General features: G+C 41.0%; 1 protein-coding gene across 1 annotated transcript in view; it reads right to left on the bottom strand.

The window, feature by feature from the left end:
- Positions 1 to 19,433, bottom strand: part of LOC124283420 — a 77,940-nt gene that overhangs the window by 21,144 nt on the left and 37,363 nt on the right. Inside the window, exons 9-11 of the mRNA XM_046719476.1 lie at positions 12,919 to 13,002; positions 12,458 to 12,528; positions 4,716 to 4,793 (exon numbers count right to left, since the gene is read on the bottom strand). Coding sequence (XP_046575432.1) covers positions 4,716 to 4,793; positions 12,458 to 12,528; positions 12,919 to 13,002 — 233 coding nt within the window. The remainder of the gene's footprint in view (positions 1 to 4,715; positions 4,794 to 12,457; positions 12,529 to 12,918; positions 13,003 to 19,433) is intronic.

Genomic DNA, 19,433 nt, shown 5'->3' with positions numbered 1-19,433 from the left:
GCATGCTGTATTCGTGTCTATATGATCTGTATATCTCAAGCAGTGTTAGCATGATATATTCGTGTCTATATGCTCTGTATATCTCAAGTCGTGTTAGCATGCTGTATTCGTGTCTATATGCTCTGTATATCTCAAGCAGTGTTAGCATGATATATTCGTGTCTATATGATCTGTATATCTCAAGCAGTGTTAGCATGATGTATTCGTGTCTATATCCTCTGTATATCTCAAGCCGTGTTAGCATGATGTATTCGTGTCTATATGCTCTGTATATCTCAAGTCGTGTTAGCATGATGTATTCATGTCTATATGCTCTGGATATCTCAAGCAGTGTTAGCATGCTGTATTCGTGTCTATATGCTCTGTATATCTCAAGCCGTGTTAGCATGATGTATTCATGTCTATATGCTCTGGATATCTCAAGCCGTGTTAGCATGCTGTATTCGTGTCTATATGCTCTGTATATCTCAAGCCGTGTTAGCATGATGTATTCGTGTCTATATGCTCTGTATATCTCAAGCCGTGTTAGCATGCTGTATTCGTGTCTATATGCTCTGTATATCTCAAGCCGTGTTAGCATGATGTATTCGTGTCTATATCCTCTGTATATCTCAAGCAGTGTTAGCATGCTGTATTCGTGTCTATATGCTCTGTATATCTCAAGTCGTGTTAGCATGTTGTATTCGTGTCTATATGCTCTGTATATCTCAAGCCGTGTTAGCATGATGTATTCATGTCTATATGCTCTGTATATCTCAAGCCGTGTTAGCATGCTGTATTCGTGTCTATATGCTCTGTATATCTCAAGTCGTGTTAGCATGATGGATTCGTGTCTATATGCTCTGTATATCTCAAGCCGTGTTAGCATGCTGTATTCGTGTCTATATGCTCTGTATATCTCAAGCCGTGTTAGCATGCTGTATTCGTGTCTATATGCTCTGTATATCTCAAGCCGTGTTAGCATGATGTATTCGTTGTATTTGTCTATATGATGTATGTATATTCGTGTATTCGTGTCTGTATTCTGTCTATATCTCTGTATATCTCAATCTCGTGTCTATATGTTAGCATGATGTATTCATGTCTATATGCTCTGGATATCTCAAGCAGTGTTAGCATGCTGTATTCATGTCTATATGCTCTGTATATCTCGTGTTAGCATGATGTATTCTATATGTCTATATGCTCTGGATATCTCAAGCAGTGTTAGCATGCTGTATTCATGTCTATATGCTCTGTATATCTCAAGTCGTGTTAGCATGATGTATTCGTGTGTATATATCCTCTGTATATCTCAAGCCGTGTTAGCATGATGTATTCGTGTCTATATGCCGTGTTCTGTATATCTCAAGCCGTGTTAGCATGATGTATTCGTGTCTATATGCTCTGATATCTCAAGTCGTGTCATGCTGTATGTCTATATGATCTGTATATCTCAAGCAGTGTTAGCATGATGTATTCGTGTCTATATGCTCTGTATATCTCAAGCCGTGTTAGCACGCTGTATGTATTCAAGCCGTGTGTCGTGTATATGCTCTGTATATCTCAAACAGTGTTAGCATGATGTATTCGTGTCTATATCCTCTGTATATCTAAAGCAGTGTTAGCATGCTGTATTCGTGTCTATATGATCTGTATATCTCAAGCAGTGTTAGCATGCTGTATTCGTGTCGATATGTTCTGTATATCTCAAGTCGTGATGTATGAAGTACTTTCATGATACTGTCCTCGTATCTATGTGCCCAGTACACTTCCAGCTGTGAAGCACGTGTTAGGATGCGCGTTCTACGTCAATAACCTTCAAATGTGGCTTGTTTGCAGTGCGTGTCTCCATATGGTGGTAGAGTAGGCCCCTTGCAACAGATACTAGTCGTAAAAGCCTACTAAATGATGATCACGTTGCAGCAGAGTCTGGCCACGCTGTCTCGGTGTCACTGAGATCATTGCGATTCGAAAGCAAGAATCAATTACTTATGCAGACAATGAGTTGTTTACACGGCACAGGCAGGATTAGTTTACAGAAGTAGCTGGAGTATGAAAAGAAGCATAAGGGCAGCATTTTTATTTTTTGTGTTTCTCATCGCCTGACCGACCCTTACAAAATTATTGCAGACCCCCACCCACCCCAACAATCAAAAAATTCATTCCAATACCGCCGACTAGAACCTTAAACGTACTCGTTCGTCATATAAAATGTCTATCTAACTACTATGTTTTAATCAGTCGCGGCCACAAGTCAAAAGAAATGCGAGAAATTGTAATAAGAATTACAATTAATGAGAATCAAGAACATTATACAGAAAATTTTGTCTTTATTAAGGTTTTTAGGGTTTTTTCCCCGACTGACCGACCTATGTTCGGAATTTGGTGGCTACGTGAAACGCATAAAAACTGATCCCCTAAACAGGTGTCATGATGTCTCCCATTTGTACTGATGAGTACCTGAAGGTTATTTCGCTTAATTCGCAAGCAGTGGGGTTAATATAAGATTGGTCCTTTATTGTTTATATATATTTTTATTTTTTCATGAATTTGTAGATAGCTGTTCCTACCATAATGTTACATTGCAAACTGTTTTGTGGGGTCGGTGTGGTAAAGCGTTCTCACAGGATCGGGTTCGATCCCCAGATACGTATAATGTGTGAAACCAGTTTCTAGTGTGCCCCGAAATGACATTCGTCAAATCTTGCTCCCTCACTCACTCACTGAGTCCCTCACTCATTCACTCTGTATGCGTATCTAGTCCTGCATGTGTCATACGACAATTCTACCCAAACCTATTTTTTGCATTCGACTCTACAAAATGAACACAACAAAATAAAAAACACACCTTCAACAAGAATATATTTTACAGTCACTAATCCTTACTTCTTTTCAGACAAAACTATAAACAAAATAGATCCCAAGATCTAGTCTGTGTGTTATCGAGGTCAACTCAATTTCCACAGAGAAAGCGCAATCTGGCTCCCCTCTTACATCGGCTTACATCCCCAAAGAACGCTAATCCCCGTACGGTATAAATATGCGATCAGAGCGCAAGATCAATACTGGTTCTCTGTTTCGATCCGGCCTAAGTCCGTCTTAAGAGCAAAATCATTGTTTGGAGAGCAAAAAGCTGAAATATATTCAATCCCGGATAAGGATATTGGCAATATTGGGAGGTGTGATAAAAGGCTGATTTTACCCTTGGGAACGCAATCAATGACGTCATTTCCGGTACGCAGAAGACTTACTGAAGCTAATCTATCGTTTCGTATCTTTTTTATGATAAGATTATGTTTGCAAGACAAATGATATGTAAAGAAAAATAATATTAATGAGACTGTTCAACGATGTGGTTATATCCTACAACAATAGTTCGTAATTCAGGGGTGAATGGAATGTTGAAGGTAGGTACAACCCTAGTAACAAGAAACACAAACAAACCAGTCTCATGTCAGTTTAATTATTTGTTGAGTTAAGAGGTCTGATAAAAGTTTAATTATTACAAACCGTATGAATTATTACGTCGTTAATCCATTGTAGGAATCTTTGGTATGTCGGCATGTGTCAGTTATTTCTGGAGCTATAACAATGTGCTGCTGTAAATATTTGAAGCATTTCAGTGGTACAATATTGGCAGATATTATCCAAGGTGTTGTAAATGTATATATGACGAAATGGTCACCTGAATTGTTACAGTACAACGAAAACTGTGGTGGGTAAAGATTTGCTTGTGACGATGAAATCGAAGGCTAGGGTATGCCAGATATTGCCATAAGTGTGTAAAACTCTCCTATAGCAGAGAGAGATTTATTAATGTTAATGTAACCAAATTGATATATTATGTTACTGTGAATGTGATATAAATACTCCAAAAGAGAGGTGAGGTGGGGTGAGGTGAAATTGGGTTTTACGTCGTGCTTGAGAATATTTCGCTCATATGACGACGTGCATGCGTGTGTATGTGTATGTGCAGCTGCCTGTACTAGCCCCCAGACTGAAGTTGGTATTTATAGTGCTAGCCCAGTCTATAGCCCAGACTGAAGCTGGTTTTATAGTGCTAGCCCACTGAGATGCCATGCCGCAGTGAGGCATGAATACCCCACTCAGACACATTATACTGACTCCGAGCCGACCAGTCCTTGTTGTACCCATTAATGCCGAGCGCCAGACAGGGACCATCAAGTTCCATATTTTAACGTATTTTGGTATGACGCGGTCGGGGATCGAGAGAGAGAGAGAGACACACACACAAACACACACACAAAACACAACTACACACACCCTTTCTATATTTTTCAGACACAGTCTGACAGCCATATTGATTATTTTAAACTGATATTTATTTCAAGGATGTGAATTACCGTATTCCATTTTACCGTGATACATAAACTTATTGTATTGTCAAAGACCCAGCACTGTGTTACTGAAAGTTGGATCAACAAAACCAGCATATTCTAAGAAGTTCTGGAACATACACACTTACACATTTAGAACTTTTATAAATGTAACATATACCACTGTACGTAAATATATACATTCTACAGTGGATAATGTAATTCCCTTTGGACAGATCAACACTCGCCACCTACAGGTGGACAACGCACATCACGTTTTATTATAATGGACATCCCAAACTTTTACCGGACAATGTAAACAAAACCTGTAACCCGGACAATGCAACCGAAACTGTAACCGGGACAACGTAACCAAACAAAAAAAATGGTACTTACTTGAAATAATGAAACATACAAGCCTGGTGACACTCGGACAGGATTTCAACTGGCCAGTGACGCAAAAATCCAACACTCCTGGAACAGAATTTCACAAGTTTGTCATCCATGTTTCTTTTGGCACTGGCTGTCGTCTGCTCCGTGAGTGGTGGTGGGACGGACGACAGTATTGATTGTACCGAAAGCACTGCAAGTTGGGATATTGAAGTTATCCACCACGATCCTCACTTATTTCCCCATTAATCTTCTCCCAATTTGTCCTACCCATTCGAGTCAGCTTTTTATCTGATACGTCAATCACATATCGGAATGCTCTCCAAACGGCAACCTCATTCAAGTTGAGACAAAAGACAGCTCTCCTTGCACGCGAGTACCAGCCACAGGGGAACCCTGTCTCACGTTGCTGTGGGACAGCAGACGATAGTCGTGAGTCTGAACGAGGGGTGCAATCTCCTGACGAGGGTATGCAATCTCTAAACTACGGGGGACTACCCCATGTCCAGTCTCCTTGATGAGGCACACTCCCCTTAAGTTGCCCGTGTTAACACTAGTCTCCACTCAAGCCTATGCTTCAGGTTGAATAGGATCAGAGATTTGGAGCACTCCAGGCTTTATTCTGCGGGCTACTCGAGGAAATGGTACCCACTTTTCCGAAAGCTTTATAATGCAAACGCTCTGTAACAAACGATAGAAACTGCAGCATACGTTTGGGATGATTCGCTGATTCAACTTTCATTTGAGTTAATGTGTTAAATAGACGCCGTGAAATATGAAAAAAGGTCTTCCTATCACGTGCAGAAAGAAGTTCTATTCATTATGCGATCAGCATAATATGTTCTCTGAAAGTCATTGCGTGGAGCGTAAAGGCGGGCTCTCCGTTGTACAATATACTTTTCAAAGTCGGAACCAGACTTACCACAACGAAGCACTCTAGTTCGGATAATCCCTGCCTGTACTGTACTGTACTGTACTGTACTGCCAAAGCAGGATTCATTACAAGCACTGGTGTAATATATCGTTATTGTACCTATACATAACACATAACAACATTTTCATTGCCCTGCAAATACACATCCTTCATTGTGATTACTTTTAAAAGCCACTAGCTGGCATTATCTGTCAAACTGAGCCATAATTGTTATCATTGCCGAGAGATAATACCCGGAGTTGTTTTATCTCCTTACAAACTCTTATTAGTTTGAATGGCTCGACTCACTAAAAGGGGTGTTTATAGGGTTATAAGAACGACAGATAATATTACATTTCCTATAAAGTATCAAGTATTATTTTTATTTATCACACATTATCGCTTTAAGGTAGGCCCTTTTTTGCAATAAAGTCGTTGGAAAAGTAAGTGAATCCATCTGTTTCGTTAATATGGCCGCCAAGACAGCCATTTTGAAACTGTAATACAGTAATTAGCATAGGAACATGAAGCATCAAATGTCTTGTGCTGCCTGTAGGACAGGACATGTTTACCCTTCTTGCCAACACCAGGTGTCAATACGACTTTCAGTTATTTATGCACATTATTCTCACCACGTCCGCTCGTCTCGCCGAAAACCGGGTTCGATTCCCCACATGGGCACAATGTGTGAAGCCCATTTCTGGTGTCCCCCGCCGTGATATTGCTGGAATATTGCTAAAAGCGGCGTAAAACCAAACTCACTCACTCACTCACTCACTCTCACCACAATCTTGTCGTGTAATTTTTCCAATGTAGTATGTTTTACCGGATAATCGAGATTGGTTACTATCGGGCTTTGGTGTATACATTGCACGTCGAATCCATGGGTCAATTGCGAATACTTTCAAACTGGCATTTAAAAACTCGTTATCGAATTTCTAGAAAGGTAACAATAATATTTACAATTTGTGTGTGCTCGGGTATTAAGTATTTAGCAAAACGTGTCAGTGTATCTTAGCAGGGGAGGCATCTGTAACGCTGTTTTACAATATCATAAATAGACAAGAGTGATATATGACACCTTTTATACACTTTAATCTAGTTCAAATATTGTCTGATAGACGCTTCACACTGACATCTAGTCTCTTCAAGCACTATCCGGACACGATTCGTCATGCACATGCAATTTCTTGTCATTCACACAATGTCTTATCAATTATTTAACATCGCGTATCTAACCCTTGTTGACCCTCATCACCTTCGAGAACCACTTCTCCCTCCCGCAGTGCCCAATCTGGAATCACGTGACCCGTAGCTACTTTCCAGAATCACGTGACCCCATTCCGAGTGTCACTCACTTGGAGAGGGGTTGAAGCACGGGTGATCCGTGCAAAACGTTCTGGGTACACATGGCTGGAGATGGGGGTTGGTGTACAGGGGCTTGTCACACTGTTTGACGGGTTTATCTTCATAGTCGACACGATAACAAAGTGGTTCGTTAATCATCAACTACGTATTAGATTCCCGGCAATCAGTGGTTCTGGCATTGTATGCCTAAGTGTGTACTTATCACTTGGTAGCACTACTAATCTAGGCTTTGAGGAGTCCGGTGCTCACTGGCGCGTAATCCGCTGTGAAGAGTTACGTCCCTTTGCTATGATCCAACGGTCGTTAGTTCGATTCCTGGTTTCCAGATTCTAGCCCCTAATATATGGAAATAAATCCGGTTTCGTGCTACTAAATTCCTCCAACATTAAACTGAAAATCGTTGCACCCGTGAAGTTCCGGGTTAGAATTGATCTTCAGTAACCCATGCTTGGCGTAAGAGGCGACTAACGGGATCGGGTGGTTAGGCTCTCTGACTGGGTCGCCACGTCATCGTATCCCAATTGCGTAGGTTGATGTTCATGCTGTTGATCCCTGGATTGTCTGGTCCAGATCCGATTATGTACAGACCGCCGCCATATAGCTGGGATATTGCTGAGTGCGGCGTAAAACTAAACTCACTCACTCACTGAAAATCCTTGTCATAACCGAATTTAACTAGGCTACTATTCAAATACTCTCACTCATGTATACACTCACTCACACGCTGAGACAAACTGTCTGACTAACAGTTTCACATATTCATAACCTCACTCACATTTCTTCACACTCACCCTACCCACCCCACCCCCTCCCCAACCCTCCTAACCCTTCCCCACACAGACATATCTGTGTACTCACATATACTAAGTCTCACTCACAAGTATTCTCAGTCTAACTCACTTACAATACTCGAACATTACACTTTAAAAACTCACTCACTCACTCACTCAAGCCCCCTCAGAAACATGTACGCGAAGTCTACACTATTCATCCCGTGGCCAGTATGAAACTGAGTGGCCGTATTTTAGTGGATTCATAAGCTGTTGCTTGGTAAGCTGGATCTTAAACAACTGGAAGTAGATGCTCTAACGCGTCTGAATGACCTAACGCAATCTGGCTTCAAGTACAAGTTAGAAGAGGTCCAGTTTTCTAGTTTGTTGGTCAACGTCACACTCAATATCATTCCACTTATTCTGTAACTTTTCGAGTCTCGAACTGGCAATCCGGGGATTGACTTCCATAGAACCAATCTCCGCTGTTAGGATTAAATGACATCCATTTGACAAGACTGTGAGCCTGACCACCCGATCCCGTCAGACGCCTCTTACGACAAACATTGGATGTTGAAGATCAATTCTAACCCGGACCTTCAGAGGTGGAAAGTATGAGTGATACTTTGATATGCTTTTTATCCCCCTATAAAGTGATAATATAATCAGATCTGAACATTATCAGTCGGCAAATCCCTTGAGGAAAGATTAAGAGTACAGAAGGCACGGTAAACATGTTCCGATAGTGTACAAGAAAAATCAGTTGTTGATCTCGGGGGTTAGATTGCAATTATACATCTTGTGTTAGTTCATTGTGCCATGGGGGCGGTGGGGTAGCCCAGTGGTAAAGCGTTCGCTCGTCACGCCGAAGACCCGGGTTCGATTCCCCACATGGGTACAATGTGTGCAGCTCATTTCTGTAGTCCCCCGCCGTGATATTGCTGGACAATTGCTAAAAGCGGCGTAAAACCAAACTCACTCACTCACTCATTACGTCATTTATATACCATGCGGTCATGTGATCTAAGACATGTCAAAGGGTTTGTTTTGTTCTGATCAACTACTAAAACAGAAATTTAATGCCGAGAACTATATATATATATACATATATATATGTACCGTCTATGTACAACACATGCAGCATGTCGGGCTTTCCTCCATCTTTTAGCAAACACACCATGATAAACTTATTCAGTCACTCACTCAGTCACTCACTAAGTCAATCAATCAACCGATCGATCGGTCGAGCGATCAATCAATCAATACCTATATAATCTTTAAATGTGCTACATCACAATCCATATGTAAATATTTCATCAAAACGTAAACCTCTATTTGTCTTACATTTCAACAGTAGTGCTACCTATGCAATTATCCCCAGCTGACAGGTCTTGCCAACCTCGACTTTAAGTAGTGACACAGAACACGGCCCGACCTCGGTTCAAAGAGTACATTCATTAATCCACACACAATGTTTTAAGTACGACCAGTGACCATGCTGGTGCTCTTTGAAGTGCTCCCCTTCAATTAATGTACAAAAAGATAAGATAGGATAGTTTATAGCTCTCAACCGTTTCCAATACTACCTTCCAGACAGCAAATAACAATAAATCAGGCGCTCCTGCAATCTTATATGAACGAAAGATTTCCATTAGCTATCAATTAAAAGTGCAAAATCGAATTGTTTGAAACTATACGTCAGCCCAGCTCTGCCATCACCAGGTAGCGGCGCATTGTATAAACACAGTTATCGACGGGTAACAATGCAGTAATACTACGACAAACAACCTACTACAATTACGTACCTCGCAATCTCCATGGAAGATATCAAAGTTTTGCACTGTGTAGGCTTGGCTTAATACAACAGTTTTAATGGCACACTTGTAGCAGTTACAGCGGTATGCAATAAACGTGTTTGTACGAACTGATAATGCAAAATGAAAACTCCATTCTTTTATTTTTATTAGAAGGTAATTTATAATTACGAAATACACAGCCCCCTTTCAAGCTGTCTACATAAAAATAACAGATATATATTTTTAACGTAGACGTATGAGTGAACGTCGTGATGTAGAGGGGAGGTTTTACATATAGTTTGTTTGTTTATTTGTTTGTTTGTTTGTGTGTTGTTTAACGCCGCACTCAGCATACTCACATATTGAAAGCCTAACAATAAGAAATGTTCAAGGTGGATGAGTGCTATCCACTAATACTCACATACTGTAACCCTGTAAATTCTCGAGTCCAGATTCTGACACACACGGGTGTGGAACATGACCCATCTCTACAAGTGATATAGCTAAGTTTTCTCCTAAGAGACTGGAGTAACATGTCAGACTAGGAGAGTTTGATAACCACTTTACCTCTGGTAGCTTTTTATATGATTCATGACTATATGTGTCCCTCGAATTTGAAAGGCACATACGTTACATTTAGGGTTACACTTTTTCAGTAAAGTACAGATTCTAGAACAGCCCAATCAGGTATTCGAAACCGACACGCTCACAATCAGGCACCTAATCGCCAGCACACAAAGTCAGCGATCTAACCTACTCAGCCAACGCACTCCCAAACATGTACATGTGGCCATTTTCTAAATGGCATTGCGTATTCACATCGAATTTGAAAGGCACACAAATAGAGATTCGACGACGAACTTATTTAAGACATGATTTTAACGTGTCAATTTAGACTCCAGTTCAAGGGTGACTCAATGGAACCTGTGTATCATTGTCCTACAAAGTGGATATACAAACAGACCATAACGTTATACCGGTTGACATTTCAGCGTGTATTGGGCACTTTTCATATGAAACAGTGGCTGAATAGACCCCAGCTATGTCGCGATGGCAGAATAGGTCCCGAGCTATGCCACGAAGGCAGAATAGGTCCCTAACTATGTCACAAGGGCAGAATAGGTCCCTAGCTATGTCACGAAGGCAGAATAGGTTCCTAACTAAGTCACGGGGTCAGAATATGTCCGTAGCTATGTCACGGGCAGAATAGACCCCAGCTATGTCACGATGGCAGAATAGGTCCCTAGCTATGTCACGAAGGCAGAATAGGTCCCTAGCTATGTCACAAGGGCAGAATAGGTCCCTAGCTATGTCACGAGGGCAGAATAGGTCCCTAGCTATGTCACGTGGGCAGAATAGGTCCCTAGCTATGTCAACGAAGGCAGAATATGTCCCTAGCTAGACCCCAGCTATGTCAAAGGGGCAGAATAGACCCCAGCTATGTCACGGGCAGAATAGACCCAAGCTATGTCACAGGGGCAGAATAGACCCCAGCTATGTCACAAGGGCAGAATAGACCCCAGCTAGGTCACGAGGGCAGAATAGGTCCCCAGCTATGTCACGAGGGCAGAATAGGTCCCCAGCTATGTCACGAGGGCAGAATAGACCCCAGCTATGTCACTGGGAATAGACCCCAGCTAGAATAGGTCCCTAGCTATGTCACGAGGGCAGAATAGGTCCCCAGCTATGTCACGAGGGCAGAATAGGTCCCCAGCTATGTCACGAGGGCAGAATAGGTCCCCAGCTATGTCACGAGGGCAGAATAGGTCCCCAGCTATGTCACACTGGTAGAATAATCCCTAGCTATGTCCTAGCAGAATAGATCCCCAGCTCACACAAGGGCAGAATAGGTCCCAGCTATGTCACGAGGGCAGAATAGGTCCCTAGCTATGTCACACGAGGGCAGAATAGGTCCCCTAGCTATGTCACGAGGGCAGAATGGGTCCCCAGCTATGCGAGGGCAGAATAGGTACCTAGCTGTTACAAGGACAGAATAGGTCCCCAGCTATGTCACGAGGGCAGAATAGATCCCCAGCTATATCACGATGGCAGAATAGGTCCCTAGCTATGTCACAAGGACAAAATAGGTCCCTAGCTATGTCACACTGGTAGAATATGTCCCCAGCTATGTCACAAGAGTAGAATAAGTTCCTAACTATTTCACAAGGACAGAATAGGTCCCAAACTAATTCACGAGGGCAGAATAGATCCCCAGCTATGTCACGAGGGCAGAATAGATCCCCAGCTATGTCACGAGGGCAGAATAGATCCCCAGCCATATCACGAGGGCAGAATAGATCCCCAGCTATGTCACAAGGGCAGAATAGATCCCTAGCTATGTCACGAAGTCAGAATAGGTCCCCAGCTGTCACAAGGCCATGATAGAGACCCAGCTATATCTCGTTGGGACACCTTGTATGGATACCCGGTCAGAGTAAGAGCCCAGCCATGTCTTTCTTTGTTTAACGCCGCACTCAGCAATGTTCCAGCTGTATGACAGACAATCCAGTGATTGACATCATGAGCATCGATCTACGATGACATGCTGAGCCAAGTCAGCGAGCCTGACCACCCGATCCAGTTTGTCGCATCTTCCGACAAACATGGCAATTCTGAACCTGAACTTCACGGATAAGCCAGCTATGTCACCAACGACACTGAATGGAGATACCTGGGTTCCAGTCCACAAAAAGATATTAGGCGAAGATGATGTTACTCACATAATCTAGCATAGAATTACGACAATCATATCGCAGCGCTAAGATCGCTATCATTTGGTTAGTAGTTATTATTTACAACCAACTAGGTTGGAAACAATACACGAACTCCTATTTTTTTCTTTGGATAAACAAAGAAGTCTGCGCAGGACATATTTATATATATTCAAAGATCGTTTTTTACCTTATGAAAGAGTTGTGATCTGGATCGTTTAAATTCTGCATTCCACCAGCCATAAATATGTCTTCAAAATCCTGAAAAAATACATTTACATAACATAAATCACACGAGCACTCCATACATGTACCACGTGTTTGGGGCTGCTGCCAGTATTTTCTCTTTGATGGCAAGGCTTCGCCAGTTCCATTTTATGTTAGACTATAGACAACTTGCATTTTGGATGATATAGCAGCCTGACATATAAACCTAATCAGATTTCCTCCTGGTATTATTAATTCACTTAATTTAACTTACATCACAACGAGCTCAGGACCAAGAATACAATGACATCAAACATGCTATTCACACTTTATAACACCCATGTCCTTGGTCATGACTTACATAACTAATAAACACCAATTATGCAACTATAACTGCTATAAATAGATGTTTTTCATCAATCTGCCCTAGATGATGGAACGTACTTTAGCTGATATACACAACAGCTCTGTGGGCGTGTGGGTGCTGACTGTGGCTTGACGACGGCTCCGGGTAATGACCGCCAACTCCTGAAACAAGACGCCCAACTCAGTCATACAGGAATCTGGCAGAGATCCACTAATACAGTTAGTGATAATGGACAGATTACACAATGTATTTGTTTGTCACCAACACACGCACGCAGGCACTCTCGCTCACGCTTACACACAAACACACACACGCACGCGCGCGCGCACGCACACAGTACACACACACAGTAATGTGTATGTATAGGTAGATAGGCGGACGGATGGATGGGCAGATGATAGATGAGTGGATAATTGATAGATGGGTGGGTGGTGTATAGATGGGTGGGTGGGTGGAAAGATAGATGGGTTGGTGGATGATTGATGGGTGGGTGGGTCATTTGGTGAGTGGATGATGTGTGGGTGGAGGGATGATAGAAAATGCAACTTTATTCTGTTAACGAGTGGCAGAAATCTCTTAACATATTTAACTCGACTGTAATATCCAGCAGTAATGGTGTTTTCAATATTATCTTAACGTAGATCAAGACATCCACTGACAAATGACTTGAAACAGATCAGTACATACACTGATTTATGACTTGAAACAGATCAGGACATACACTGATTTATGATAAATCATCTGTTGATTAATGGCATGGATGATATCAAGTCAGATAACGTTTTTAACTAAAAGCAGCTCAAGACATCTCAAAATCAGTCATATGGACCAGATCGCGATCCATATAGATTAACTGCACGAAACAAATAAAGTCATTAATATGCCTATAGTCAAATGACATGAAACAGATCAAGGTATCTACAGAGTAATTACATGAACCAGATCCAGATGCCTAAAGATTAATTGTTTGAACCATATCAAGACATCTATAAATTAATGACATAAACCAAATCAAGACATCTATAAATTACTGACATGAACCAGATCAATATGCCTACAGACAATTGACATGAAACAGATCAAGATGCCTACAGACAAATGACATGAAACAGATCAAGATGCCTACAGACAAAAGTGACATGAAACAGATCAAGATGCCTATAGACAAGTGACATGAAACAGATCAAGATGCCTACAGATGCCATGAACCAGATCAAGATGCCTACAGACAAATGACATGAAACAGATCAAGATGCCTACAGACAAATGATAGATCAAATGACATGAACCAGATCAAAGATGCCTACAGACAAGTGACATGAAACAGATCAAGATGCCTACAGACAAATGACATGAACCAGATCAAAATGCCTACAGACAAATGACATGAACAGATCAAAATGCCTACAGATGACATGAATCAAGATCAAGATGCATGAAACAGACAAGATGCCTACAGACAATTGACATGAAACAGATCAAGATGCCTACAGACAAATGACATGAAACAGATCAAGATGCCTACAGACAAATGACATGAACCAGATCAAAATGCCTACAGACAAGTGACATGAAACAGATCAAGATGCCTATAGTCAAGTGACATGAAACAGATCAAGATGCCTACAGACAAATGACATGAACCAGATCAAGATGCCTACAGACAAATGACATGAAACAGATCAAGATGCCTACAGACAAATGATATGAACCAGATCAATATGCCTACAGACAAATGACATGAACCAGATCAAAATGCCTACAGACAAGTGACATGAACCAGATCAAGATGCCTGACATGAAACAGATCAAGATGCCTACAGACATGAACAGACCAAGATGCCTACAGACAAATGATATGAACCAGATCAAAATGCCTACAGACAAGTGACATGAAACAGATCAAGATGCCTACAGACAAATGACATGAAACAGATCAAGATGCCTACAGACAAATGACATGAAACAGATCAAGATGCCTACAGACAAATGACATGAAACAGATCAAGATGCCTACAGACAAATGACATGAATCAGATCAAGATGCCTACAGACAAACGACATGAATCAGATCAAGATGCCTACAGACAAATGAGCATGAACCAGATCAAGATGCCTACAGACAAATGACATGAACCAGATCAAGATGCCTACAGACAAATGACATGAACCAGATCAAGATGCCTGTAGATGTTTGACATGAGGATCAAGGCAGCCATGTATTAAACCCATCAGACTACGTCATCTATAGATCAACACACCTGACCAATATCCCAGCAGTATCACGGCTGAGAACACACGGAATGGGTTTCACATATTGTACCCATGTGAAGAATCGAACCTTTGACGTAACTACAGAACACGTTATCAACTACGCTACACCGTCGCCTTTGATGAAGGCGTATAACATCTTGTTATGGACACAACAAAGCCTCTCCTCTATAGAGGTAGTGAGTTGGGTTTTATGCCGCTTTTAGCAATATTCCAGCAATATCACGGCAGGGGATGACCAGAAATGAGCGTCACACATTGTACCCATGTGCGGAATCGAACCCGGGTCTTCGGCGTGACGAGTGAACGCTTTAACCACTAGGCTACCCCGCCGCCCCCTATGGAGGTAAATACAGTGTTATCCGGTTACTTCATATGCCGTTACAGTCTGGTACAGAGTGATAGCCATCATAAATTATGACATAGTTAACCATTATGCACAATTGTAGATCGTTGATAAATAGGTACTTCATTTCGACGTTCAAACTTTTATATATTATTAAGAGTGAGTGACGAGACGCGGGACTAGAAAAGACAGCGGGGTCAAGCACACCTCCTTGGGGTAATCACATACTTAATATACAGCCGAATACAGCGTGCTTCATAACACGTGGCCTGGGTCTATAAACATCTTACGTTAAACGGAAGTGATCTGTGGTGCAGTCAAGTGCACTGTTATGGTAGCTGCAGACTTCAGTCTAGTCAGCCTTCATGAACGTGATGGGCACAATGGAAAACTGAAATCAGGAATATCTCTACCACTCCAGGTGATATGCACCAACCACTACATAGAGAATCTCACCCGAGTGTCTTTTGATAGCAAATATATCACCACGAGTTGATAAAGTAACACATATCCGAGGCTTGCCGAGGATATTTTTACTTTTATCAACGAGTGTTGATATATTTGATATCAGAAGACACGAGGGTGAGATTTTATTTATCATCAAAAATCACTCTTCATTAGTTTTCAATGAAAAATGTACATCTCTGTACACAGTACTGCCATTAGATTTGCAGCAATGTCATAGCATAGTGACGTCATCAAGTTCATGACGTCATAGCATTGTACAAAATCTACTGTCAAAACGATATCTCCCAGGATATATCGCATGATCTCACACAAGCGATATCTCCTGTGGAACACAGTTTTATTTTGGATGATAAGTATGTTATCAACAGGACCTTAACTCGATCTCAAACTCGGTTCATATAATTAACATTGATTTGTTTGTTTGTTGTAAACGATAGGGTCTGAACGAGACAAATTGTCTGATTGCCATTGTAAAGGTTGGTGATTAAAAGAAATATTTACGTATAACTTTATGGATAACAAAACATTTTTTAAATAAAGGAGAAGGATGAAATCATGAGCATGGAACTCTTCAGGGTCCCGATCCACAAAGCTTTCGTAGCGCTACGACATTCGTAAGCCTATAATAAACTAAACAGTTACGACACGTCGTTAAGTTACAAACGCTTTGTGGATCGGGGTCCTGGCTACTAAGATTATTATTATTAAGATTAAGATGATTTCAAAGTTACTTCAATGAACGAAATAACGTCTACCACTTGGATTATTTTAAGAATAACTTTATATGATACAGCAATCATATTTCCATAATGTATTTCCTCATCGAAAACATATATCAGGAATGAAATGTGCATTGTGCTCGCCAAAGACACATTCTTAACATAGATAATCTATCGGTTTTCATTTTCTTTTCAAAAGACAGCCTTTTTACCTAATGTAATCATGTCAAAAGTTCTTAGGTAACAATAAAATGAAAAATAATAAATAATGCTGCTCATCTTCAATGACATTACACAAGAACAATTTGCCTCAGTGTCATCTAAATCACACGAATATGACAAATTTGTATGTTGTAAAACATTCCATCATGGCAATACAAATAAACATCTTAAAAATAGAATGAACATCAACACTGGTTAATTCCATGATCATGTGAAATATCTACTAAACGAGTCCACAGTGCTGACTGTATCATAAGTATGTTTGTACCACTATCAAATAGTGATAATACAACATGTTCACGATAAGGAAAGCCTATCCTACCCTTCGACACCACCCCAACAAACACACGCAAAGGCAAGTCAATTATTCACATAAAAGTACCGGGACGCATGTTACAAGTCAGTCTTGGAAATAGCTTCGGGCATCATTTGTCACTGATTAGTCAAATTTGGAAATGTCCAGACTGAAGTTCGAGCAAAGACGAACTTTTCTTTACCTTTTCAAAGATCAAAGAAGATCTGTTTACCTAATGGCCCTCTTTAGCTCTCATGCCGCTTTTCATATCGTTAACTTAAACCTATTACAGATTTCATCACTCTATATCTATATTACCTGTGCAGGTAAAATATCACTGATCAACGTGCACAACGTACATTCAGCAAACAGAACACCTATGTGAGACCCTTCTTAAAAACATTATCATTCGACACCTACTGTGAAACTACTTACCGCGCTGGGAGAAATATGAGGTGGCTGATTAAAGTGAACTTTCCTGTTCTGGCTGTGAAAGTTAGACAAAGCAATCAGAACCAGGTATGTAGAACTCCATTGACATGTACAACGCCTGACCCGCCACGTCGAGACGGCGACTTCACCACCGACCCGGCGAACCATACAATAGCATTGTAGTCCCTTAATGCTTTCGTCTTGTCGCTACAGGTTGGTGTGGGTATGGTTGCATATATATGATATCTGAGAACAAGCCCTTGTGAAAAAGCCGTAGGGTCTTGAAGGTCTTTTGTCATCTGTGATCTAAATAATTCATGGTACTATGACACAGAGGGCTTCAAGTGAATTAGGTCTATTATTGAAGTGACAAACGCGATGGTGCCGTACACACTCCCCAGATACAATCTAGCTTGCGTGTTTGTATTACAAAAGTCTGTGCATGGATCTATGATATATAAACACGCAGGCAACTTCATACTCTTGAGAATCAAGCAAAAGGTATTTGACATTTAAAAGAAATATATAAAATCTGATCACTCAATAATTGGTCTTTGATGTCAATAAACAAGGCAGGATCAATACGTATACAAAACATATTGGGGATCTTTAATCTGTCGTGATATCTCATATTGCTTTGTAAATTACTTCATTATTTGGAGATGAACCTGATATTATCGCTTTATCTCTGTTATAATTAAATCTTTCGTCAGATTACGAATGTGGATTTATTACGACACAAGAAACAATTCAAATCAAATCGCTCGCCTGTCAAATGTCTTTATATATTATTCTACGAAGTTCAAAAATGGTATGTAGAACATTCCTGTTAAGGTTCAAACAATCCAGACAGGCAACTTGCGTGTTTGGCTAGCGTCTAAGACAGGCTCGGGTTTATGCCCCGACTTTGATTATAATCTGTCAACGATGACAAGGTACTAGTCTGAGGCACTTCTGATATATCTCAAATATACGTAACTCAAGAACATTTTTCAGGTAATTAGTTTTGATAAAAATCAGCGCTTGGTGGGAGTGAAATATTACAAACATAACGCGATGTATGGTATTAGGTTTTGATGAGATATGGAATTAATCTTCAAAGAAGAGGAAGTAATTGGGTGAGTGAGGTTTTTTTACGATGCAGTCTGTAATTCAGCCATACTTGGACTTACAGCTACTTAAATCCAGTGGTTGACAACATGAGCAATTGTCCTCGCCGCCATGATACGGTCACACATTCTGAACAGTTCGTTATATGTTAACATTTGACATGTTCATATTTCTGTGTACACATGCTTAATTCAAATTTTAAAATACTATGTTTAGTTTCAACCAAATCAGTAATGATCTAACGTGTCACCGGGGGTGAGTGTGTCAGTCAGTCAGTCAGTCAGTCAGCCAGCCAGCGAGCGAGTGAGGGAGTGAGTGAGTATGGTTCTACGCCACTATAAGCAATATTCCAGCAATATCACGGCGGGGAACACCAGAAATGGGCTTCACACATTATACCCAAGTGGGGAATCTAACCCGGTCTTCTGCGTGACGAGCGAAAACTTTAACCACTAGGCTACCCCACCGGCCCAGCTTTAAGGTGAAGACTCGGTGGTTTATAAGCCGCAGCAGTAGAACTGCTGTGCACCTAGTTATAGAAAATGTGTGAGTGGACGGTACTATCGGCTGGCAGGACAATCAAATTTTCAGCCATCCATTGCTATTATTTTTCAACCCTATTTTTACTGCTTTAAGTGGCATTTAGAAGCTGTTATGCCTACGGTTTTACGCCCTTTTAGCTATATTCGAGCAATATCACGGCGGGGGTCACCAGAAATTGTACCCATG

This window comes from Haliotis rubra, unplaced genomic scaffold (assembly GCF_003918875.1).
Source record: "Haliotis rubra isolate DU_JTF1 unplaced genomic scaffold, ASM391887v1 Scf315, whole genome shotgun sequence".
NCBI lineage: Eukaryota > Metazoa > Mollusca > Gastropoda > Lepetellida > Haliotidae > Haliotis > Haliotis rubra.
Note: the sequence above shows the minus strand (reverse complement) of the source record. Positions and strands in the feature narration are given on the sequence as shown.